The 27572-nt window shown below is 36.7% G+C and overlaps 1 protein-coding gene across 1 annotated transcript in view; it reads right to left on the bottom strand.

The window, feature by feature from the left end:
* Positions 1-19304, bottom strand: part of LOC135218543 (muscarinic acetylcholine receptor gar-2-like) — a 70965-nt gene extending 51661 nt beyond the window's left edge. Inside the window, exon 1 of the mRNA XM_064254916.1 lies at positions 18903-19304. Within this exon, the coding sequence (XP_064110986.1) occupies positions 18903-19014 (112 nt within the window). The 5' untranslated portion in view covers positions 19015-19304. The remainder of the gene's footprint in view (positions 1-18902) is intronic.
* Between the last annotated feature and the right edge of the window lie 8268 nt (positions 19305-27572).

The following is a 27572-nucleotide window of genomic DNA, read 5'->3' as shown; positions in this document are numbered from 1 at the left end:
TTTAACTGCCTAAATAAGAAATATCCTGTTCCCCGTTGATTTATGACAGCCATCCGCTCGCTAAAAAAGTTAGATGTTATAATAAGTAGATCAGACAAAGACGGCAAAATCGTAATATTTGACAAAGACTTCTACCTCGACAAAATTAACCAACTCCTTAGCGACATAAACACTTACGACAAACTGACGAAATATCCCCTCCAAAACGTCCCCACAGAATTTTTTCGGAAAGTAAGATTAATTGGCCAAGACAAAAAGAGTATTGAACTATTAGAGAAATTTAAAGTAATTAATCCTATACTCCCCTACTTTTATGGCCTTCCCAAAACTCACAAAGACATTATTCCATTCAGACCCATTGTTTCATGTGCCGGAGCTTTCAATTACAAAATTTCTAAATGGTTAGCTGGCCTCCTTTCCCCTTTTTTAGGCACTTTTTCTCCCAGTCACATTAAACATTCGGAAGATTTTTGTCACAAATTCAGAGAAGCACATATACCACTTCATAACATAAAACTTTTAAGCCTTGAATAGATTCCCTATTCACAAAAGTTACCGAGACAGGACGTTTTTCAGTTTTTGAAGGAAAAATTATCCCCCTATTCAGATCATTTACCCATTGGCGCTTGACAAAATAATAGTTAGTTGAATTATGTGCATCTAATAATGTATTTTCATTCGGGGAATCATTCTACAAGCAAAAATTCGGGTGTAGTATGGATAGTCCTTTAAGTCCTGTTTTAGCCAATCTGTACATGGAATACTTTGAAACTACAGTAATAAATGCAATAAAACCCAAAAACATGCTGTGGATGAGATATGTTGATGATATTCTAACATTTTGGGATAATAGGTGGGGCACGTTTTAATGAATTCCTTCCAAAATTTCCAAATTAAACGCATTAGTGCCCAGCATCAAATTTAAAGTTGAATGGAAACAAACAACAAAATTCCTTTTTCTTGATGTTTTAATAATCAGAGACACGACAGAATACAAATTTACCTTATACAGAAAACCAACGTTCTCACTTTCATACATTCACTACTTTAGCTATCACGACATTGCTATCAAGATAGGTGTAGCCAGCAACCTGTTCTTAAGAGCCTTACGAATTTGTTCCCCAGATTTCCTGGAAAAAGAATTTGAACTAATTCGTAAGCAACTTTCGTCTTTAAAGTATCCTGACCATATAATTTGAGAAAGCAATTCACAAAGCAAACATAATTTTCTACCGACCCCTAAAGAAAAGACCAGAGATAACCCCCCAACAATTAAAATAAAAATTCCACACCTGGACACGATTAAGAAGGTGACTCAGACCCTTGGAAAATCTAACCCTTTTGCATTTACTTACCCGAACACCTTAGCCAAATCCCTGATTAACGTCCAACAAAAGACATCCCCCAAGGACACTGGGGTTTATCAGATCCCATGCCAGGACTGTGGCCAATCTTACATCGGATTTACAGGAAAATCACTTCCCCAGAGATTAATACAACACAAACGGTCAATTAGGTGTGGACAACAGAACTCAGCTATTTTCAACCATATAAATGAACATAACCATAGTATAAACTGGAATTGTCACATATAATTTATAGCAGCAACTGTCAGTACAAGAATCAAATGATAGAATCGGCCCTGATCAAAGAGAGGCGGGTAATGAATATCTCAAAGGGAGCATGGCCTCAGTATCGCCGACCAGGTATTCATTTTAAGTGGGAGTGACCTAAATTGGCTTACCTGTGGATGGACCTCTTGGTATAAATATCATCTCTGTAACTGTTCATCATCATTACCTGAAAGAGGGAGACAGCAGTCTCTGAAATATAGTACTTTTACTTGCTATATTTTGGGGTGTTTTTATGGGCTCCTTTTATTAATATATATATATATATATATATATATATATATATTATATAATATATATATATATATATATAATTTAATCCACAGTAGATGTACGTGACTTCATTAAATAAGCGAAATACCACAGGAAAATGGTAGTCAGAAATTCAAGTGCTTTTGTCTTTAATTAAGGACATTGTCAAGGAAACGAATGAAATACAATTGAACAGAAAAGTTATCAGGTAAACAACAGATCAAAAATGCCAGATGGTTAAATGCCAAAAGGGTAAAAAGTTAAAGAGATAATCCAGGATTATCGGATATCACACAGTCACAAACCAAGACTCAGATTTAACCCTGACAGAAACTACACTAAATATATTCATTTTGTTGCTATTTATCTACAACTTTTTTTCATTATGAAGGCATCAAGTTTAAATAAACCAAGACTTATATTTAGAACATTTCCATTTTTTGACTTGATGAACAAGATCAATGCATTTCCTTTTAACTGTGTCATTACATGGGATTAAGGCTCTTGCTTGACTTCAGTTAATAGGATGATCTAAATCTCTCATATGTACGAATAATGCATTCGATATTTGCTCAGTTCTCACAGAATATTGGTGCTGTTTGAGACGTTGTGAAAGATATTTACCGGTCTGTCCGTAATAGACTTTATCACCATTTTTGCAAGGAATTTCATATATGCAGCCTGGAAGATCTTTAGGAGAATTTTTTATTACTAAACTCTTGACATTAATATTACTGAAAACAACATTTATGTTAAATAGCTTTAAAATTCTAGGAATATCTAAAAACCTTTCATCATAGGGTAATTTTAAAATGTTATGCTGACTAAATTCAAGTTTGTAATTAGTTAAAATGTTTTTCTAGCTCTTTTCCATGCCACATCTACAAAAGTCCTTGGGCATTTAAGTTTCAATGCAATATCATAAATAGTTTTTAATCTCAGCATCAATAAACCTGCGGGCTACAGACACGTAAGCCCTTAGGAACATCCCAGAAAAAACACAGAATTTACATTTTGATGGTGATTAGAGTATTAATGAACAAAAAGAGGCATGTTAGTAGATTTCCGAGAGACTGAAAAGGTGAAATTTCTATCATTTCTATGGACAGTTACATCAAGAAAATTCAAATTACAATTTCTTTCTTCCTCTACAGTAAATGTTATAGAATGGACTAACTATTAAGGAATTCCTGGAGATTTTCGTGAACTGGCCAAATACAGAAAATATCGTCCACATACCTAAACCATATAACTTTTTGGGGCAAAATAATTCTTGTAAGAGTTTTTGCCTCAAAAAATCCCATGTAAATATTGCTAAGGACAGGAGATAAGGGATTACCCATAGCCATGCCAAACCTATGTACAAAAAATTCCCCATTAAAACAAAATTTACTATCTTTGATAACCTTATGAGACTAATGATGTTTGCTACAGTTAAGGGAATATCATGACGTTCTAATTCAAATATTCAAGTAAATCATCTACAGGCACTTTTGTAAATAAAGAGACAACATCAAAACTAAACATATTAAAATCAAAATTCAAATTTAAACTATTTAATTTGTTTATAAAATCAGCATTGTTTTTAACATCCGTGTTAGAAATGTTTCCTACTAAAGGTGTAAGAATTTTTACAAGCCATTTAGATAAATTATACGTAACTGAGCCTACTGAACTAATGATTGGTCTGATAGGGTTATTGATTTTGTGTGTCTTGACTAAACCATACATATAAGATGATTTACTTGAATATTTGGTGGATGAATTAGAACGTCATGATATTCCCTTAACTGTAGCAAACATCATTAGTCTCATAAGGGTATGTATCAACAGATAGTAAATTTTGTTTTTAACTCAGGAATTCACACCTGCAGAACGAACACAAACAAACAAAAAACGCACATGCTTGCCATCGATAACTGTAAGACATATGCCTAGCAGTTAAAATCATGCACAAAAATACGAGAATTTGATCCAATGATTGTCGGTTTGGTGGGAAACAAACAAATGTCCAACCATAAGAATCGACTCCCATAATTTACCCTATGACAAGTCAGACCTATTGCCCCCATTATACTTAAGAGGAGGGTAATGGCGCCCCTTCTGACACCAGACCATACTCCTCAGCTCTATTACAACTGTGTCTCCTTTCCCCATCTGCCCCCTGCTTGCTGTTGTCCTCTCTCTTATAACTGTCTCTTTTTGTTCCTCCTCCTTCAGTGTCTTCTAGGCCTATGGAGGTCTTTCCCTCCTTAACTTATGCCTTCTTTATTTCTTCATGCTTAATTTGAGTTACGTAAAGTCCTACACAATTGGATGCTAGTTGTCTTTGTAATAATGAGAATTTGGTATGTGGCTGTTGATATTACAATTATAATTAAAGAGTAGTAGGCTTTTATTGGTAGATAGCTAAATCCCATTATTATTACGACAAAGTTTGGACAGACCGCGTTTTCTCGCCTCCGTGATGAGAAAATAACCTACACAGAATGAGATTTTGTTATATTATTTTCCTTAAAGGAGAAATTGAGAGAGGGAGGCAGAAGTTATAAAAACGTGTGCTTGAAAGTGTGGGAGTGAAGGATGGAGGTGCGGGTTTCATCATGCATCTGGATGCACAGTTCCAGTGTTACCAGATCACATCCAGCCCTTGTGGCTGAAATGTGTTTACTTATTCCTGTGGCCGACTGTACGTTTGCCAGTAGCCTGGAGGAAGTAGCTACAGCCACCACCTGAAACGTTTTGCGGAAATTTACAGTAATGGGGTTTGTATCAGTTTAAAAAGACATGGGAATTTTTTAAAAAACATTTGAACAATTAATTTCTAATTGATTTAGCCTTGAAATGTATGTTTGTATGTGAATGATATGCATAATGCCCAGAGCATTTTCATAATCATTATTATTGCAACTATTGCTCTTTCACAATTTTTTCGTAAAACTGGGGAAAAGGGATGAATGAGAAGTATTTCAGAATGCAAATTCAAGCGTGCTCTGAGCAAAATGATAGAAACGAAGATGAAAGTAGAGTTACAATAACAGAACGAGCGCTACAAACAAAACTTGGACAATTTGAAATGAACTCGGGACACGTTACAACATGAATGAGAAAGGTGCACGCTGAACATAGAGTGGAGAGAGTGGCCGTATTTAGAGGAGTATTTGGCACTCTTCCCGAGAGTCATTGCTGCTGGCACTTACTAACAGCAGCCAAAAGATGCAGCTGTACCCCGTTCCAGTTGTGCCGCAAGCCTGTCTGTGACTGGAAGCTCATGAAAGGAAATTAAATCGTAGTTGAAAACGCTCAAACTCCCCATTTTCAGTGAATCTATACTGAACTGACTGAAGTCGCTCCATATTTATTTCAGCTGGCTATCCAAGATGCTATATTTCACTGTAACACACTGATTTGGTGACCGTTGTAAATTAATGTTTGTACAAAACGGTGCGTGCCGTAGCTTCTGTGCTGTTATATTCCAGGAACAAACGCAACGCAAACGGGTAAGCCCTCTGCACGCGTACGCACACATAAACACACACACACACACACACACACACACACACACACACACACACACACACACACATATATATATATATATATATATATATATATATTATATATACGTGTATTTCTATTAATTCCTGATTCCAGTTACAAGCTGTACTTTTCATTTGTGACTATATATATATATATATATATATATATATATATATATGTATATATATCTATATATTATATATATATATTGTCTATATATATATATATATAATATATATATAAACATATGTTATATAGTATATTATTATGTATATATATATATATAATATATATATATAACGTGTATATATATTAGTTCCTTATTACAGTTACAAGCTGTACTTTTCCTTTGTGACCTCAGTTGTATGAAAGTATAACGCTTGGTTTTTGAATAATAATGATAAAAAACACTAATATTTGTAAGACTTTTCATTTGACATTAGCTTCATATACACAAATATTTGTTATATGAATATGCTATTGTCTATACTTATAAAATGAAAGGATATGAACTGTTTATGTACCGTAGATATCCTGTGAAAATTTAGTAGACGAAAATAATGTAACAAAGATTTGAACAATACACCGCTAACTTTACGATGCATGTCATTACACAATCAGGATGGAGGGAAGACCTGTGGCCGAAAAGAAGGAAAAGAGTTTTGTCCCTTTTGGGTTTCTTTTGGCCGGAACAGCTGAATCATGGTCAAACACGACCCCCATCCTGAATTCCTGGACGAGTACCGAGGCCGTCTCGTCTCTCTGTCTCGTCTTGGCTGAATCCTACGCATTATCAAGTCATCTTGTTCGTCGGTTACAGAGAGTAATGGGACATCGAAAGACTACCGAGATCTCATTACTAATTGCATTCAGATTCTTAAGAAACTAACAGAAAAATAGTATGTTTAATGATCAATATTACTTTAAGGAGAGAGAGAGAGAGAGAGAGAGAGAGAGAGAGAGAGAGAGAGAGAGAGAGAGAGAGAGAACCATGGCTTCTATTAAGTTCCGTCTTCGGAGGGCAAATACAATTGTCGTGGTCATTTTGTTTCTCGCCACACTTACGTACTTTGTTCGAGGTGGGTGTTACTGTCGATCATGAAGTGGGTGCATTAAAAAAGTAGGAAACATTTTGATCACTTGGAACATACCCTTTGTTGAAGGATGTTGCTTCACAGGTCTCAAAACAAGAATTCTATGCTAAACTAGAAATGACGAATGCAAAGATTTCAGAAATAAAAAGAAAGAAAAAGGTTTACCAGGTACTCTTTTGATATTTCATGGTCAGACAAGGCAAATTTTTTCTATGGTCCGGCAAATCAATTCGAAAGATTCCCTGGCATCTGAAATCTTTTACAGGTGTCAGAGTATAAAGGTTTCTGAAGATTCAAGGAACAGTCAAACCGGATGTTCTCATGCTAACTTTACCTAACTTTTAGAGTTAGGGATCGCGTAACGTTAAGGCTTATCGATCGGCACTTTCGTTACAGGAAGGCTCAAGGATGGTCACGTTCTCTCTTTTCAGAGACAGATGAGCCCATTCGAATTCTCAGTAGGCGTCTACGGGTTTATTGACACTACATCTCTCTCTGTGGACGCAATCATGACAATGACTAAGATCTCTTTTATAAGAAAAAAAAACCATCAATCTCCATTCTATTATTTAATTGCCTTTCTTTTTGCGATTTTGACCTTCCGTGCTAGAACGGAACAATACATGCATCTATAATGGCTACAGTGACAGCTCAACTTTTTCATTTCCTCACATTGTCGTTGCGTTTGTTATGAAAAGCATCTAACCCAACCAAATGAGGTTTCAACAAGTGATGAAACTTGAACTCCGCATCTCTGACTTCACTGCGGGTCAAGGCTTCTACTAGTTAACGATTCCAAAAAACTATGAGGAATTATCGAGATGCTAAGGAATCATTGTGGTTCCTACAAATATGTATATATATATATATATATATATATATATATATATATATATATATATATATATATATATATATATATATATCTTGCAATTCCACAACGGTCCCGTGGGTGAAGTATGTAAGAGAGCCTCACGCGAAAATGAAAAGGAGGAAGGTAATTACCAAAACTTTCAACTTTTTTCCAATACCTATTTTTCAGGGTACTAAACAATCTTTATTTGCATACTTAAGTAGGTTGTTTGACTTGTATCATCGTTATTTTGACCTCATGTTGCTTTATTGAGTATGTTTTTTTCTTGAAATTGTTTAGTACCCTGAAGATGGCTTTGGAATAAAAGGTTGAAAGCCTTGGACCTCCTCTTTCATTTTCACGTGAGGATCTATGTATATATAATATATATATATATATATATATATATATATATATATATATATATATATATATATATATATATATGTAATACATATACATGCAGACCATGACACCTGATTTAATATATATATATATATATATATATATATATATATATATATATATATATGTCATATATATATAATATATATATATATATAAATATATATATATATATATATATATATATATATATATATATACAATATAAATCAGGTGTCCATGGTCGTTTGTTTCCTCAAAGGTGTTCGGGCCAGGCACCATAAGCAGGGTGGAGCTGGGTTTAAAAACATTCGCGAATTGGATATTGAAGGACATTTGTAGCTTTATGCATGTATATGAATCATGATGAGGTGATAAAAAATTCATATATATATATATATATATATATATATATATATATATATATATATATATATACATACATACATACAGATATATGAATTTTTTATCATATCATCGTGATTCATATACAAGCATAAAGCAAACTGAATTAATTGCCATCCAGAAGCACATGAAGATTCCATAAACCTAGAAGGTGATACTACAATTCACACAGATTATAAGTGCGCTATTCTAGAAATCAAGAATCAATCATACACTGAAAATGTACATATACTCACCAGTATAATTTCTGCTGCCTTCGCTCACCACAGCAATGGAAGGCAATTCACTCTTAACTAGATTCCTTGTCACATAAGAGTCCAAGGTAATGAAGAAGCTGATCACCTTGCAAAATGACCACTCTCCAATGTGACACTATTAGCATTACCTGGCATCAGTCCCTCAATCAATTAAAAAATAGCATTTTCAGTTACTGCCAGAACGAAGCATGCAGTGAAATACGTCATGCCTTTTTCTAAGAATCAATGTCTGCCAAATGGTATATTGAATGCACTAAACTACAAAGTCTCTCCCTTTCCAGAAATACCTCCAGGAGACTAGCTGTCATCACCAGCCGTCTATGACTTGGTTACCTGTGCACCTAGCAATTGATCAACCCAGAAAACAGAGCATGCAAGAACTGCGAACAGGTAGTAGCTTAACCACTAGAGCATTGTCTCCTACACTGCCTGGAGACTCTTCCCCTCAGGCAGAATTTCACAGAGGTCCCTTTAACCAGCACAAATATGGTGATACATATAACTGAAAACATTGAAACACTTTCAGATTTTCTCTGTTCATATCCCCTTCCCAGGTAATCAAACTGCCTAAATCACCTTTTCCTCATATTCATAAAGCTCCTTTCGTAATCTCACCAAAGGACTACTATATTAGCTAGTCCTGATGGCATACAGCCATCAAATGTATAAGATAACTCAACTTCACTCCTCATTATCACGAATTACCTCCTTACCCCTTCCTATTCCCTTGCTTTCCCCTTCTACATCGACCTTAACGTGCGGTCCATAGAAGGCAGCAAGGATCCCAGTATCTTTTTTTTTTCCTTTCCCTCTAACTTCAAATTTCATCTTTTACATTCCCACGTCCTCCTAATTACTGGGACTCACTGCTTTAACACTTTCTCTCCTGCTACTGTCTTTCATTTCCCGCCCAGTGGTTAAATTGAGCCGAATGTTGTGTTCACATACACAGTTATTAACTTCACAGTTAAGGGCTGCTGAAGAGCAAGAGCCCGTGCCAGCATAAGGCTGGCTTAATCTATCAGCATCATCAGCAGCAGCAGATAGATGCGTTCGCCGCACCGCAGAACCTGCGATGAATTTTTAAATGTTGCCGCACACAGCTGCGTTATGCAGAATCCTATGGCGGGAGATTTGTTTATACTCAGTCTATGGTGGGTTGTCATGTCAGCCACAATGGATAAGAGAGAGTGCATTGTGCTTTTATTGAGCCCATTTAAGGAGGAAAAAGACAGACAAAGTCCAATCCATTGGGTCGACTCTGCATCACAGCGAGAGACATTAGGCGCATTTCCACGTTATTTGAGGATCTTAAAACGGGATGGCAACAACTTTTTCAATTACTTCCGTATATATGTCTCAGGCATCATTCGACTAACTACGGGGTCGGATATATTCTAATAATATTTATAATAAGCTTCATAGGCAAAACACGACATTCAGAATGCAGATATAGTCAAATTCCGAGGTTTGTAGTCTTCGAGACTGTTATCCCATAACACTGGTTTCGTCTCCACTAAAGATATAAGATCTACCATATCGATTTCACGTCACATTATAACGAGACGGACCGCTAGGGTATATCTAGCCCAGTTTTGTTTCCCGGGATTTGGTCTTAAATCCTGGAATTTTCATTTTCATATTTTTTTGTATGATTTGCATTCAATGTATAAAAAAGGCCGGGAAAGAGACTTCAAGATTCAAGAAGAGCTGCAGTGAATAAGTTGAACCACAACCAGGCGATTAGTTTCTTGCAACACTCTTACGCCATGAAAACACATTGATAAATAGTATATACATCATAAAATAACACTAATAACCTTCTCATTAATTAGGTAATTCAATATATATTGCAAGTTATGATTTTTATCCCATTTACAAAATATGTTCTTATTGGGTCCGGTACGTTTTCATCTCTTTAAAATTATGACAAAGAGAGAGAGAGAGAGAGAGAGAGAGAGAGAGAGAGAGAGAGAGAGAGAGAGAGAGAGAGCTGTACTGAGGAATTTACTTAGTTTAAGATCATTTAATTTATATTAATCTCTGTTCAAACTTAGTTTTCAACATGATAAAGTACCAGTATATCAGCTCAGTGGTCTGGTGAAATTACTTTTATAATAATAATAATAATAATAATAATAATAATCATCATCATCATCATCATCATCATCATCATCATCATCATCAGTTGAATAAAAATGCATATGTAGTATGAAGTTCAACAAGTACCAGAAGATAATGATTTTCATAGGGTATATATTTGTTATTATGCCTAATCCCGGGATTTCCCTGGCCACTGGAGAGTAATTAAGGACGCCGCTAAGTGCCTACGATACACAAGATGTGAAGACGTCCATTGAACATGATGGTCCACTCAGGACCCAAGTTACACATTCAAAAATTTAATTTACAATTTTCTGCTGTGTTGAACGACTTTATTTCCTTTGATTTTTTTTCATTTTGGAAAATTGCTGTTTCAACTTGTAAAAATTTCATTGTAAGATGCTCGGCCTATATTTGTTTTGAATGCAGACAGGTTGTAAGTAAAATTAAGTAAATCTCTTTTTGACGAAGAATGACTAATCGGAATTGCAGAACAATTCGAAGGCATCCAGCTCTCTCTTTCTCGAACTTCCCGACGGCCGTTGGGTAGAAAGAGCGAACCGCTACACAGCCACCCGGGAATTGTCTGACGGAGTTCAGCCGCTTTATGCAACCACGAAAGAGGAGACTATGCGCTACAAATAACGACTTAGAAAACAGGGGCTGAGGCTGCAGTTTGAGGAAGGAGTTGCTGGTCTCAGTTTCTTACATGCTATATGGAAAGAGCAAAAAACTGTAAGATAAGTATTAGTCTATTCTTTCTTTTCTGCTATTGGAATCCGAGGCTTTTTCATTTTCAATGTCTTTAAAATCCATAAGTTTCTACACTATGGCTGGATGCCTAAGAAGAGTGCACAAGCATAAAGAATAAAAGATGATAATGGCAAATAATTCTAAAGGATAAAAAAAAAAAGAAACGGGACAATTCCAAGGCTGTAACACTTCGTGGAAAACCGAGGGACTCTTTGTTGAAGTCAAATCTTGCTTTCCATCACCTTCTCGAAGTTTACTCCTCTAATGTCTATTTGGACAACCTTTCAAGGTCAAACAACACGGATTTTGCAGAATGAAACGTGTTTAGAGAGAGAGAGAGAGAGAGAGAGAGAGAGAGAGGCACTTTGCTTTTAGAAGGTTCACTTAACGCAATCGAAGGTCTCCCGCCACTCAAACGCGAAGTCATCATTGACCAGAACCAGAAGTGTTTCCAGAGGTTAACCAAACGCGATTGAAGTGGACGTCGCGCTTCGTCAATCCCACCTTATCCAGTCAGATTCATAATAGACTTGAGAAGTTGAGAGGCTAAAATGTAGTCACAAAGAAACTGCAACCATCAACCTTTCTGTTGAAGAGTATGTATGTAAAACGTCATACATTGTTTTTAGAATATCAGTTTTGATATGAACGCTATCACTTGAATGAATATGGAGTTTTTGGGTGTGGAACCAGCCTGGCGTATCGTTAAATACATAGGCTTTCGTGTACGAAAATATGTCTAAGATAGTCCATTTATCAGCAATAATCGTTAAAGCAATTCTAAGAACTTTCACTCATTTCGTATCAGAGTAAGCTTCAGAGGATTAAAACCAAGTATTATTTGTGATAACCAGGAAACCATTATGATCTCACTGTTAAAATTCTGTATTCACAAAACAAAGCAAGAGAGAGAGGAGAGAGAGAGAGAGAGGAGAGAGAGAGAGAGAGAGAGAGAGAGAGAGAGAGACGTGTCTGAAACTTCAGTTCGTTATTTGTGACTGTTACAAAGCCATTTTCTTTTATGAATCCTACCTGGAAGTTGGTCAGTTAAAGTCGCCGAATTTGTTTCTTTTCTCGATGGGACATTGGGAAGCAGCAAAACCTCTTCTCAGTCTCACCGTCCCAAAAGGTCTATTGACAGAAATTTGGATAAATGTATCGAACAAAACTTACTTTGTGTAGAAAAGGAAGCAAATTTCCTGTATTTTTCCTTTATAGATTCTGGACAACTTGACTGGTGATTCCTTAAATAAAAATGATTTCACACACAATTACCAAGGGCCCATGAATAAATGTATAAAAATGTTCCTGAGAAAATCAAAGGCCACATTCCCGCAATCGTGAGGTGAAATTTAAAATTACAATTGATAAAAATCCAGGAAGACTACATAACCACACTAAAGCTGAGGCTAGACAAGTCGGATATCTATGCCATTAAGAAGTAAAAGGTTCTGTAGTATTCAATGCTCATAATTGTCTTTAGAATATAGCAGAAATCTTTGACGAATCTCTTAAGTCACTAAAGACCATGGCAATGTTTTCCAGCCAACTGCCGCAGCCACACGGAAATCACCTTTACAATTCATTTTCTGCCTTCCAATCATTTGTTATGACCAAGACAGAAATTGATTCGATTGTCAATAGGATTTTACTTATCGCACCTCAGTGCAGAGTTTGCTCACCTCGAATCTGCAGTTCAATAGTAACCTTACTATACAGAGCATAAATGACTCCTCTAAACACACTTCTTCAAGGAAAACACAATTTAAATGACAGTCTTGTCTCTGGTAGGAAACTAAGCACATACGAACCAATCCTGCCCTGCACCGAACTAACTATTCGAAGTAACTGGCTCTTGAATTCTGCAAGGAACTATTCGTCAACGCCCAGCCTCCAAACACAGGAAATGACGTCATGTTAAGTAGTGTTCCAAGTATGTCTCGTATTTCTGATAACAAATATCTCTGAGAACGCTGATTAAGCTGGGAACTGATATCAAGTCTTCCAAGTTGGAATTTACAAAACAGAAAGATAGTCGACAATATTTATGACTAGCGAGCGATATTAGTTCACTGGTAAATCTCACCATTTCCACTTTCAGCAATCATTATTATTTCAATGAGATTTTGTGATTACCTGCTGAAGATACTTTAGCACATTGTCTTCGTACAATTTGCCTCTGAATCTGAATATTTTATAATATATATTTTTTTTTTACCTTTTCAGCAATGTGAAATTGATAGCGACCTGATCACTGACCACCAGGTGGACACGTAACTGTCATTAGCTTTGTCACTCAATCTTCGTCCCTTGAAAAGGCTTTTGGATTCAAAGAGCCACAGGTCGACTACTCCCAAATTTCGATAAGAGCTTACAATAACTTCTAAACCGTTAACTGTTATTGATAAAGTATAAAAAAGACTTATGCGTAGACAAGTCCAAGTCTGAATATGAATAAAGGAACAGACGTCTGTACGTAGCTAGCACAAACAACTTAGTAATTGATAAAGCACAAAATAAATGTCATTCATCACAATATAAAATCCATTCCAATCTACATAATATTTCCTTTATGATAGCCAACATACAAATAGACAGTCAGGAATCTGAAAACTCCTTTAGATTTTTTTGCACGTTTATGAAAAAATGAAGTTTTAGAATTTATCGAAATGCTCATCTCCACTCAAGCAAGTTAGATCATTGGTTATTGTCAAAGGCCGGTGTCACACTGCGGCGAAACCATGTGCGGCGCTGCCGTTTCCGCCGCACTGTGCCGCAGCATGCTGCGGCAACGCCGGACCGCCACAACGCCGCATCCGGCAGATTGTCGTGGGAAAACACACACAGTTGTTCTATGCACGTGGTCACACCAGACAGCTACGCCGCATCCGGCGCTCTCCTGAACCACTTGCGTTTACAACTATTAAGATGTTTGACGTTGATTTTTCTATTCATTCAATGCAATCCTGCAAGGCCACTTTTGGAAAAGAGCGATAAAGAATATTGTGATAACTGTAGAGAGAAAGCAGGGCTTGAAATAGGCGAAATACTAATATACGAGAAGTGGCCACACATGAAATCAGCATTAAATGGGTGAACCCAGTGTTTACGACGAATTGGCTCTTTCAGTAAGCCCTCTGCTTTTAATGCATAAATAACTTAGTTTGGACAACATGATGGTCAACCTACTTACGCTGGCTGCTGGGGACAGGACTAGGACTATGATAAGGACTAGGATAAGGATAGGGAAGTGGGGAATAGGGGAGAAGGAAGAGTACCTCTGGATACAATCCAGTTTAAGCCTATCGGCGGATACTCGGGATGGGAAAGGTGGAAGGAAAAAAGGGAGGGAAAGTGAAGTATAGTAGAAGAGAAAAAAGTGAGGGGCAGACCCTCTTGCGAAGTTAGATTACTGGTTTAGCCACCATGCAAGGACAAGACAGAGAAGAAAGGCTCGGAATACAGTAATTTGGTTCATCGCCTGATAACTGGAATTGATTTTATATGTTAGTAGGATTGAGATGTACAGCACCGTATGTTTTTAATTATTTGTTTATTAATGATTTATATTATTATTATTATTATTATTTTTTTTTTTTAGTCAGTATTATATACCTTGGTCTGGGGGGGTCACAATTGACCTTTGGCTCAAGTCTACTCCACCAGTAGCGATCTCTGACTTGGTTGATGGTGAGATCTCTAGTGGTTGTGAATAAGTTATCGTCTTCTATACTTAATTTGTCCCAAGTTTTCTGCCCAAGTCTATGGAACCTGACATTCAGAGGCTCCAATTTGGAGTGATTATGCAACTCCCTTATTGTGTTGAAGTAGGGGGGACTTTCCCGATATGCTTGCCTCAGAGCTTTATTCTGAACTGCTTTCATTTTACTAAGTGCTGTTTTACTCAGTGCACCAAATATGATGGCAGGGTATTCTAGCTGTGGCCTGGCTAGTGATTTATATAGTTTAAGTTGAGTTTTTGTTGACAGTCCTTTGAACCTTTTTAGTCTGCTGACAGTTTTCCTCGCGGTAGCTATTCTTGCCTGAACATGGGGAAGAATACCAGATTTTTGAAATTTGCACCCAAGAATTGTGGCTTGTTGCTTATATGGAATTCTCCTGTTGTTGACTATAATATCCATGGGACGTCGAGCAGAAATTGAGAGGAGCTGGAATTTATTCATATTTGTTGTTATCTTCCACTTCTTTCCGTAGTTATTGATTTTCTGTATTTCTCTAACAGTCTTTCTTTGTAGCATACATTTGGCTTTGGTAGGATATGTTATGACTTGGGTGTGATCATCTGCAAACATAATTTGAAGGCAACCTTGCGATGGAGGAGGGGTATCTTTAATGTAAAAGTTATAGAGTGATGGGGAGAGAATGCTACCTTGATGAACCCCTGACTGTAACTGGAACTCTGGTCCTATAAAGTCTTTAATTTTAATCTTTGCTACACGATTGTCTAGAAAGTTACATAGCAGTCTGGTTGCTAAATCTGGCAATTGCGCCTCCAAAAGTTTGTATTTTAAACCTTCATGCCAGACTTTGTCGAAGGCCCGACTGACATCCCTTGAGATAAGGTTGCAGCCGCACCCTAAGCTTTTCTTGACTGCTATGAACTCATATAGTCTGGTTAATGCAAGCTGTGTTCCTTTACCTTGTGTAAACCCATATTGTTTATTGTTAGTTAGCAGATTGTCTTCGAGGAACTCATTAAACCTTATTTGAACGATTTTTTCAAGGATCTTACCAGGTATCTCTAGAAGGGAAATTGGTCTATAGTTAGAAACAATAGTTAGATCTTTACCCTTTTTCCCCACAAAGGGAAGTAGTGCTTTCTTTAAAAAGTCTGGCCAGTAGCCCATACTTATAGTTTCGTTGAAAATGACTCTTAGAAAGTCCAGCATGGAGATGGGAAGGTGCTTGATGATAATTTTGTTTACTCTAGAATGGCCAGGTGCTTTGTTTTTAGAATTATTGATTATTTTGATGATATCTTGCAGTTGGATAGGTTTAATAAACTGGTCTTCAACATCTAATCTATCGAGCTCTATTGTGTCGTATGGTATTATTTGGTCGTCATGTTCATGAAGTGCTTCAATCACTCGTTGTTCATGTTCCAGGTCAAACCTTAAATTCTCCCATGGGTTTATTCTGAAGATATTAGACCAGAATTCTCTGAAAATTGGTTCCTGGTCTTGGGGTGAAAAGATTTTTCTGTTGTTATGGGGTATGTAGGCTGTAGGTTCAGAATCTGATCCCAGAAGCCTTCTGATCATTTTCCAGAACTTTCCTGGGTCTCTATAGATTCCTTCAATTTTATTTAGTAGTGTCTCCCAAGTCGATTTTATGATTTGATGTGTTGGGCTATGATTATTAATTAAAGCTAGGGCTTGTTTATAGTAATATTGTAATTACTTAAGATTATCTGTTTCTTTAGAATATGGTAAGATCCTGAAAGTTTTGAGGGGTATACGAAGTTCTGTGGCTTCTTTGATCATCCTGTACCAAAAAGTTATTTTCTCATCGATGTAGGATTTATCCTTTCTGATGTTATCAGGTTCGTCATAGTTGGAGAGAGAGTCATTGAGAGTATCCTTGAAACGTTCCCAGTTGGCATTGGTCAAATCGAGTGTTGGGCTGGTGGCTACCATAATAGGTCTCACAGTAAGTTTTAATAATATAGGTATGTGATCTGAGGTAGTTAAAGGACCCTGAGTGATTGAATAATTAAAAATGTGGTATCTGCTAGACAGAAGGATGTCAGGTTTGCCCTTGGATCTTCTGCTGAAGTATGTTTGAAAATCTGGTCCTAGAAAGTAAACTAGATTCCTGTTCATAAGACCTTGAATTAAGGTGCCTCTAGGATTTGTGCTATTGTGGCCCAGGGCCGGGTGAGTTGCATTTAGGTCAGCTAATAGATAAACAGGGATATTGCGTCTCATTAAGGACAAGATATCTTGCTGAGGAAATACTGGGTTCCTGAGTGGTAAATATGTAGTTGCTATGATTACTGGTCCCCGAACTGTCTGTAGTTCTACTGCAATTAGGTCATTATTGAATCCGTCTATTAATTTGACTGTGATATCCCGTCTTACTGCTATTGCCGTCCCGGCATTTTGATCGTTAGTGGTGCTGCATTGAAAAACGTTGTAGTTCCAGATCTTGATGCGAGTGGAGTTGGGACAGACTGAGCGACTTCGCCACTTATGTGTGACAGGATGCAGGCAATGCGGCGGTGCCGCTTACAGTTCCGCTGCACCGGCGAGCCGGCGACGCCGCATATTGTGACATCGGCCAAAGTCAGAAAAGAAAGCAACATGTCCTATATGAATACTACTTGATCTCACATTGTAGTGCATCACACCATTTCTGACAGATACTCATGCCCCTCTGATAACTGAATTATTCTAGGTTCCTGTCCTCGGTATACTGCAAGGCTACAGTCGCTCCTCTCCCAAACTAACAACATTCACATAGAAACCGGGAGAGCGGAGGTGGGATCCTTCCTTGACATCCCCTTCGTAGATTACAGGAGTGACCAGCTACTATCCTGGCTCAACATTACATTGCAGGAACTGACAGGCAGCTTTTCTTTGATACAACGTTACCTTCTAGCATCTGGCATTGGCAAACCTTTCGAGAAGACCCACACACTTCCAACGGTTACACACTGCCGAACACGGTTGTGGCACTTTTTTCTTATATGGTAAAATAAAAGCTTTTTATGGTGAGACTGGAAATATTTCAACATTAAGAAAAATTACTTTAAATATTTTTGTGAGATGTCAATGTTTTGCTTTTACGCACCGATTGTATGGTAGCAACTAATTCAAATTCAGCATACGTATAGCATAAAAATAATTGACATTGATTTGTTTACATCAATTGCTTTAACGGGTGATTCTGAGAGAAAAAATGCAATAACGTCAATGATATTTAAAAATTATATCTTAAAATGATATTTGCACAAGCGCTAATAATTCATATTTGAACGATTTGCATTTGAATATGTCAAGTCACTGACCAGCTTTATAAAGTAAGTCCGCTGCAAAATGGTGCAAAGCTTGTTCCGTGTTTGCTCTGTCCATGGGCTGTTTCAGCCTTCCACCTACCAGTCCACACAGTTGTAAAGCATCTTCTTGGGTCAAGAAAATGTCGTAGCCCAACAACTCATTCTCAGAAACTCTAATTACACACACATATATATATGTGTGTGTAATTTATATATATATATATATATATATATATATATATATATATATATGTGTGTGTGTGTGTGTGTGTGTGTGTGGTGTGTGTGTGTGTGTGTGTGGAAGCTCCCCTTGAAAGAGTAGTAACTAAAGTTAGGCGCACATTGATCAAGAATCAAAGAATAATGATTATAATTCAAGAAGCCCTCGTTGTTGTTCGTCTTGTATTTTTGTATTCCTCTTTGATAGAAGTCATCAAGAAATACAAAAAGAAAAAAAATAAATAAACCCTCAGCCTTCGTGTGTATAACAAAAGAGTCTTGCTTGTAAATATGTCAGAACTAATAATATTTAAGTAAAAGGTATAAATGTGAATGCATGGCGAGAGAACCGGACGTGTCCAGTGCCCACCCACCCGACAAGAGGCTACTTACGTCCGATGTCGAAGATCCAAAACGGACACAAATGCCATTCTGTCTCTTGCGTCTCCTCTGTTGTGAACCCTTCAACTTTATAAACAAATCTTGTCAGGTTCTCCGGTGGCATGGTGGTTATTATAAACGCCTCTCGCCCTCACCTAAAGCAAACCAGATGTTCGAAGGGCATCTCTCAGAGCGCTTCCAAACACTTAAAAAAAACTTTTGAAAGCAATCAATGTTTGCACAGTAACGCTTGAACAGTTAAATTCACCGTTTTCTTGTACTGAAAGTAACCTTGTCACACCGGGCTATCACATCACGTCAATGACAATATATTCAATTCAGCAAAAGCGAATCATTCATTAATCGCAATAATCCGTATGATCTCTGACCAGACGTGCAGCAACTGACGTCTTAACGTCGCAGACCTGTTGTCAAGACTGAGCCACCCACTGCGGGGGTGAGGGGGGCCAGAGAAAGGCGTTGCCAAAAAGAAAGGGCCGAGTTTACCTGGAAGAAGCGTACCCTTTCGGCGTCGCTCCAATCCTGAATTCGCTCTTCATTAAAGCTCTGGCACTTATTTTGCTTCTCCATCAAAAGACGCAGCGCGTTGGCTGTTGATATGATAAGATTAAATACTTATTCAGTTAATATGCATTTCATCAAATAAGACCGGAAGTATGACTTTCTCTCAATAGGTGATCTTTTAGCTAAGTGGACATAACATGAAAGGCGTCTCTTAAGAATGAGGCGCAGGATTCTTATTGACTTTGGTGTTCTTTTTTACACGCGGCCTTCATCACAAGGCTATTTCATTCTTGAACAGTTGTGCTTTGCAACAATATCAGTATCTGAATAAAAGATCACCATTATAATAACAACATTGATAAGTATAATTTTCCTGGTGGGCCTCGTCTCGAAGGGAGTACTCTCCCCTTTTTTAAAAGAGGGTATGCTTCTGGGATCAGGTAAGCAGCGAGAGAGAGAGAGAGAGAGAGAGAGAGAGAGAGAGAAGAAAAGTTTACTAAGCGGCGTCTAAGATATAGTGAGTAGTAACTACAGTGGAAAGAGTCAAAGTGCTAGCAGAGTGACTAATGATCAGAACTTCTAATATGAGCCTAAGAATTTACTTAATAGTGCCAAAACTTTGCACAAGTGTATATATATATATATATATATATATATATATATATATATATATATATATATATATATACATTTGTGCATATTTTTCTCTCTTTTGCAATTACTATTGCAGTAAATAGCATTACATGCGGTTACTAGCTGATATATCCGATGTTGCCCGGGCTAAAAAGGAGCCACGCCGTCCGTGATGACAACCCCTACAGACCAGGTTATGCAATCACTTTCAGAATAACTAATCACTGGGATACTGTTGAACCAAAGAAAGTTTGAAAAATTCATAGAGTTATATAATTATTCTACAGAGTCAAAGAAGTTGTGGAAAATAAGAAGAGTTTGTTGTCAACTTCAAAAATTGTAAAAAAATGAGGGGGGTATGATAAAGTGGGGTTAAAGCCTACTTAGAAACGGCCCTCGAATTTCGGATTTTGATTAAAACCTTCCGGGGGGGAGGAGGGGAGTCTATGGGAAAAATTTGGTGACCCGAGCTTTCATAGTCTGGGTGTGCATAGCGAATAGATAAACAGACAAACAGACAGGCAGAATTGCTTTTTATATGTATAGATTATCTTTTTATCTAGACTTTGAATCAGTCTACTCTTTCTTTTCAGGCAAGGTTCTGAGGAATATGGAAATATTACTCCCGTTTCACTCCTATTAGTTATTATAGGTGAAGGACCGTTCCTCACTCCTGAAAATAGAAGACATATATATATATATATATATATATATATATATATATATACACATCTATACATATACATACATACATACATATATATATATATATATATGTGTGTATATATATACACACATATACATACATACATACTTACATATATATATATATTTATATATATATATATAGTATTACAAATTGGAGGAAGAAAAGAGGTGACTGCATTTTTCGACGTTATTTCCAGCCAACGTTTCAGAGCAAGGATACATCATCAGGGCTAAAAAAAAATGCAAAAGTAACAACAATTAACATCAATTCATAAGGCTCTGTAAAAATCATTAATGTTAAATTATAGGTATTAGAATCGTAAATTAATACCAATCTAACGCCTGAAAGTGAGAGAACTAAGTGACCAAGAAAGGCACCAAAAGTAGAAGAAACATTTTATGCTATAAACAGCTGGGCAGAAGAAAATGGTGGAACAAGTTATTTGATGGTTAACGACTCGAGGATATCAGGAGAGGTTTCATCAGGAGCTTGTTTTAAGATTTCAAAATTGTCATAGGAAATCAAAGATTTATTTTAATTGTTGTTACTTTTGTATGTTATCTCTGATGATGAAGCCATGCTGTGAAACGTTGGCTGGAAATAAAGTAGAAATTGGCATCACCTCCTTTTGTCCTCCTACTTTATTACATATCCGGCTTGCTAAAAGTCAATCTCTTTTTCTATCCACTTTGCCTGGTGTAATATATATATATATATATATATATATATATATATATATATATATATATATATATGCATACAGCCAGGAGAAGGGTAAGGGTGAAATGAAACTGACTTGAATCGAGCGCTTTCATGTATTTTTACACCTCATCAGGGTTCAGGTACAAGTGCCAAGAAAACAAATACAGAGTCACAAGAAGACTCCGTGGCAAGACAAATGATGCTAAAAAACAAACATCGCTAATAACTACCAGACAGTCCTAATAATTAATAGCCTACTTGTTTTAGAATACCCTCCGTTAAAATTTCATCAACTTTGTACAAACCTAGGCTGATATTCAATAAATTATCACAGTCTTGTTTAATTATACATGATTCTATTAAATTTCTTTTCACTAAATCTTTGCAAAAAACATAATTTCCTTGGAGTCTATCCAGTAAATACCATGATCACTATCATTCATGTGTACAGATAATGCATTTGACATATTACCAGTTCTTACATTATATTTGTGCTGTTTTAAATGAGCTGCCAATGTCTATCCACTTTGTCCTACGTAGGTTTTATTACAATTTTGACACGGAATCTTATAAATACAACCTGTTCCATTTCCAGGTGAATTTCTAAACAGCAAGTTTCTAACATATATATGTTATAAATACATACATACATACATATATCATATATATATATATATATATATATATATATGTATGTATGTATATATATATATATATATATATATATATATATATATATATATATATATATATATATATATTCCCCATTTTGTCAACCAAAGGGGTAGTGTCATATGGACACTCGCTAAACCCTCTCTCTCTTTCCCGCGAATGTGCTTCATACCTCTCCCCTGTCCCTCTCTGTCGTGTGCTCTCTGTTCCAGGAAGCCAACCACTGCTAATTAATCAAGCAACCAACAGAACACGCCAAAATCCGCATATTAATCATGTGGCCATTGGAAGGACAGTGCCTGCACCCCACCCACCCCCAGCGCCTCTTGGCTTCTCAATGCCACGCTGCCAGAGTATTACTTGAATCCAACATCCTCCATAGTGCGTTCCCTCCCATTAATTAACGTAACTTCTGTGGTGTAATTCAGTCACTTCTTTGTCCTTTGGGGGAATTTGGAATGTAAGAATCACCTATATTGCAAATCGGAAGGTTAAGCGGCCTCACAGCACTTGATCACTCGCTCTGTGTGACACGTGTATTTATACCTTCACACCTCCTTCCAGGTATCAATATCTAGTCCAATCCCTGGCTGTGGAGGGCTGGAATTCTCACTTTCAAATGCTCTGGGCTCTTATTCACGCTCCAAGTCCTTCCCCCATGTCGGCAGACCCGAAAAACCATTTGGTGGAATTCCAGTACTTCAAATCAACCTCTGATTTATTATAGTTATATCTCAGACCCTGAGAGTCCCTTTGTATCCCTAAGGTGCCCATATAAGACGTTGAGTAATTCATCTGTAAATACATTCCCTTTAAATTTGATCCTCAGGGTTTCTCTCACATTTTCCGCCATAGATCTGTAATGACCCTCAGCCGTAGAGTTTATTTATGGTCTCGACCTGGCTCAGGCCTTCCTAAACCCCAGTCAAGTAATAACCAATGTGCCAAATAGAGGTCCATATATATATATATATATATATATATATATATATATATATATATATATATATATATTATATATATATATATTATATATTGCTACTTTCAAAATGCATATATCTCCTCTGTGACTGTATAAAATGTTATGTGGAATTGTGCAACATTTTTTCAGATTCCTAGATAGCTTAGAGATAGGATGTTTAAAATGTGTGTTCAGATTTCGCATAACATATTGTAAAAGAATATATATATAACGTAGAATGTAGAAAGAGAGAGATTTTTTTTGTAAGTTCAAAACTACGATTGTTTCCCTATTATGTCAGCACTGTGAGATTAGAGGAACTCCGATCTCCATTTGCTTTCCTAATTTGTCAACACGTTTGATAAGCGAGCTCGAGACTTCATTTGTGTTTTGAGAATCTGTCATCACGTGAGATAAGGGCTTCTGCTTCGGTCGATCGAGTAGAGTACGTGTTTTTTTTTTGAACAGACTGGACTCATACGTGTATGTCTTTGCCGAGTGCCACGTGCAGATTGCACATTTTGTATGTAAAATTGTGTAAGATTTCGAAGCTTCTAGAAGAATTGTGCCAAAACCGTTTTGTGTCATCTCCCCTGTCCAGTTTCCTCAAGGGAGAAGAATTCATTAGATCTCAGATACTCGAGGCATTCAGATCTCTCTCTCTCTCTCTCTCTCCCCCTCGACATTCTTGAGATTATATTAACATAACGTAAATTGGTCACTCGTAGCTTGAGAATTTCAGATTTGATATTTCTTAGAGTTTATTTAGTGTTATATAGTGTTTTTTTTGTGGAATCTGAACAAACATTGTTGTTGTAACGGCACCTGGTTTTTGTGAAAGTGTAAAACAAGACTGCAGCAAAGAAAGAAGTTGGTATACCAAAAAGGTAAAGTGTGTTATATTTTTATTAGTTGTAACTAATAACGTATAGGAACAGTGCTTAACTAATAACTGATAGGAACAGTGGTTTGGTAAAAACTGATGGTTACAATGTTTTGAGTGAAAAGATTTTTGCTTTTACACATTGCAAATTTTTGTGTTTTGTGTTTGTTTCATTTTGTGCATTTTTTCGTTTTCTTGTTGAAGTGTGCCTTTTTATTTTGATACTGTCCACATTTTTCTGTATTTTCATTTACATTCACAATTTAATTGACTTAGTTATTTTCATTGCTTAATCATTGCACATTTAATTAAATTTAACACTTGTGAATTAATTTGCATTTACTTAGAATTCTTTTCAAGTTTTATTATTGTTTAACACTTGTGAATTAATTTCTAATTTTCAATTATTGCCTAACACTTTTGAATTTCAATTGAATTAATTTTCTTGAATTTTGTGATAAATTAATTTTGATTTAATGTTACTTAATTTAATTCAAGAATTAATTAAACTTTACTTTGTTTTCAAGTAACAGTAATTTTCCCTGATATTGTGAATTTCACTTATAAATTTTGAGTTTAATAATAAATAATTTTTGTATTTAAAATTTTTATAAGTATTTTCATTTATAACCAGTATATTTGCATTTAATTATGATTATATTTATGTTAGGTAGAAACATAGAGTGGTAATTGATCTGCTTTCCTTCAGTTTACTTGAAGTGACTTAGAACCAGGGAAGTAATTAGACTTCTGAAATCAGGGAAACACTTAGACTTTTAAAGTTGTTGATGGAGTGATGCCCTTTGATTGATGTAATTACTTACAAGATTACCTCACACCTGTTTTGATGAACTTAGTCTGATTTTCTGCAATACTGGTAAGTTGTTAAGGGATCAATGTTGCCTTTAGGGTATTCAGTTGTTTAATACCTGTGATGAGGGTTCAGGTGTCTGGCTTTTGTGAGGTAACAATAAATGAATGGTAAGCGTAGTAACCAGATACTTGGCACTTCGTAACATGTATTAATGGTGCCCAGAGACCCGGGACAGCAGATTTCATTATCACTCTCGTATATACTGGTGGTGTTAGGGATATATTTTGTTAGGAGAGTGACCATATAGTTTTTGTTTTGCATTTATTGTATTGAATTGTAAGTTGATAACTTTGAGGAAAATGGCTCAGTTCAAGGTTCAGGAATTTTTAGCAGCCCTTCCATCCAAGTTTTATCTGAAACCACTCTGACTAAGGCACAGTGGAGCGCTTTAGCAGTGGCATGTGGTGGTTATGTGTCTACTAGTATGGTAAAGGCACAAATAAGATGTATTGCTATGGAATCATTGATAAACTCTGGTAGAATAACTGATGAAGATGAGTTAGAATTGGCTCAAGAGTTGTTGAATATAGCACGTGCTGATCTCATGAATAAGCAAGCAGAAAAGAAAGAGAAAAGTGATGCAGAGTTAGAGCTTAAACGCATTGAAGCAGAAGTGAATTTGATTAAGCTAAAAATGTATGCTGAAAGAGAGAGAATGCAAACTGAAAGAAAAAGAATAGACAGGGAAAAACAAGAAAGAAGAGAACGAGAAGAAGAAAAAGCAGCAGAAAAGGAAAGAGAAAGGATAAAAGAGGAAAGAGAAATCGCAAGACATGAAAGGGAAATGGAATTGATAAGAGCTAGATCCACATTACCTGTAACACTGTCTAACCCTAACCAAGGTAATCAAGACCCTGTATTTGATGTAGTAAGAGTACAGAAGTTAATCCCTAAGTTTACTGAAGAAGCTCCAGATGAGTTTTTAGATCACTTTGAGAAAGTGGCTTCAGGTATGGCATGGCCAGAAGATAAATGGTCAGTTTTGCTACAAAGTGTCTTAATTGGTAAAGGGAGAAGTGCTTATCTAGCCTTAACAGCTGATCAGTGTAAAGACTACATGGTACTTAAACACAGTGTGCTACAAGTTTACCAGATGACCCCAGAGTACTACAATGAAAGATTCAGAAATTTAAGAAAAGATGAGAAGGGAACATTCTTAGATTATGCATACAAAGTGAGAAGGTGTTTCAAACATTGGTTAGAAGCTGCTAAAGTTAAAACTTTTGATGAGTTAGAAGAGTTACTTGTTCTTCAAGTACCAGAGTCAACAACACCCAGGTTTTAAGTCTTATCCAAATAACAGGAACAAATTTAATGGGAAATCTACAAGTGATACTACCAAGAGTGCACAAGGTAATACAACTCAGCAAACTAATGTGAAATCCTCATCCAGTTTCTCAAGACAGTTACAGAAACCTAATGTTGTCTGTTTCAAGTGTGGAAGAGTAGGACACTACAGTCAAGAGTGTTACCGGAATCAACAGCAGTCAAAGCCGGTTGGTCAAGTTGTGAAAGGTGACCAGGTGAAACAAACTACGAAGAGCAGTGTGGGAAAGAATCAGACTCCAGAGAAGAATGAAACTAAATAAGCTGAATGTTTAGCAACCAGTGGAAATGTTACCTCAAGCAGTGAGTGGCTTAGCAGTGTGGAGGCTTTTGAGCCATATATCTATGAGGGTATGCTCTCAACTCAAGAAGGAAGTATGCAGGTACCAGTCAAGATATTACGTGATACAGGAAGTAACCATAGTGTGGTGGTACGTGGTTCTCACCCTCAGTTGGAGAAGAGTCTCACAGGAGATTCAGTTATTTTGAAGGGTATAGGAGGAGAGGAAGTAACTCCTATATGCCACTTACACCTGTCATGTGAATTGGTGACAGGGAATGTTGATTTTGCTGTAAAGGACTCACTGGCTGTGGAAGGTGTACATGTTCTGTTGGGGAATGAAGTTGGTGGTGTGCCATTTATTCCTTGTCCTGTAGTGACAGACAAACCATTGAGGATTAGTCCTACAGTAGAGTTGGAGAAGAATAACCCCAACCTGTTTCCTAGTTGTGTAACTACCAGAAGTATGAAGAGGACTACGACTGCAAGTGAAGAAACTGAGGATTTACACACCCAAGAAGGATCAAGTGAAGGATCTTTGTGCTTAGAAGAATTATTCCAGGAAAGTGAAGTTTCCCACAGTGCTGACCAAGAAGAGATTTCCCAGGAAGATGAAGAAGACGACGACGATGAAGAAGAAGAACCTGATGTTCCTGAAGAGACTCCGGTAAGTCAAAGTGTTAACTGAGTGACAAGTAGTGAAACTACAGTAGCTGAGTTAGCAAATATTGAGAATTCAACCCTTGAAGTTGGTCAAGTGACAAGAGAGAAGCTAATGGATTTGCAGAAGAAGGATGCACCGTTAGCTGATTTGTTCTTCAGAGTTGTTGATCGAGAAGAGATGCAACAAACTCCTACCTGTTATTATTTGAAGGAAGGTTTGCTGATGAGGAAGTATTGACCTACAGATATACCAGGAGATGCTGTATTGGGCAAATATAATCAAATTTGGATTCCATATCCATTGAGGAAGCAAGTAGTAGTGGTAGCTCATGAGTCTGGACATATGGAATCAGGAAGACTGTGGAGAAGATCATGAAATATTTTTTCTGGCCTGTACTTCACAAAGATGTTAGCAGGTCCTGTCGTGAGTGTCATACCTGCCAGATAGCTGGAA

The sequence above is a fragment of the Macrobrachium nipponense genome, chromosome 9 (assembly GCF_015104395.2).
Source record: "Macrobrachium nipponense isolate FS-2020 chromosome 9, ASM1510439v2, whole genome shotgun sequence".
NCBI lineage: Eukaryota > Metazoa > Arthropoda > Malacostraca > Decapoda > Palaemonidae > Macrobrachium > Macrobrachium nipponense.
This window is presented reverse-complemented; position numbering and strand designations above follow the sequence as displayed.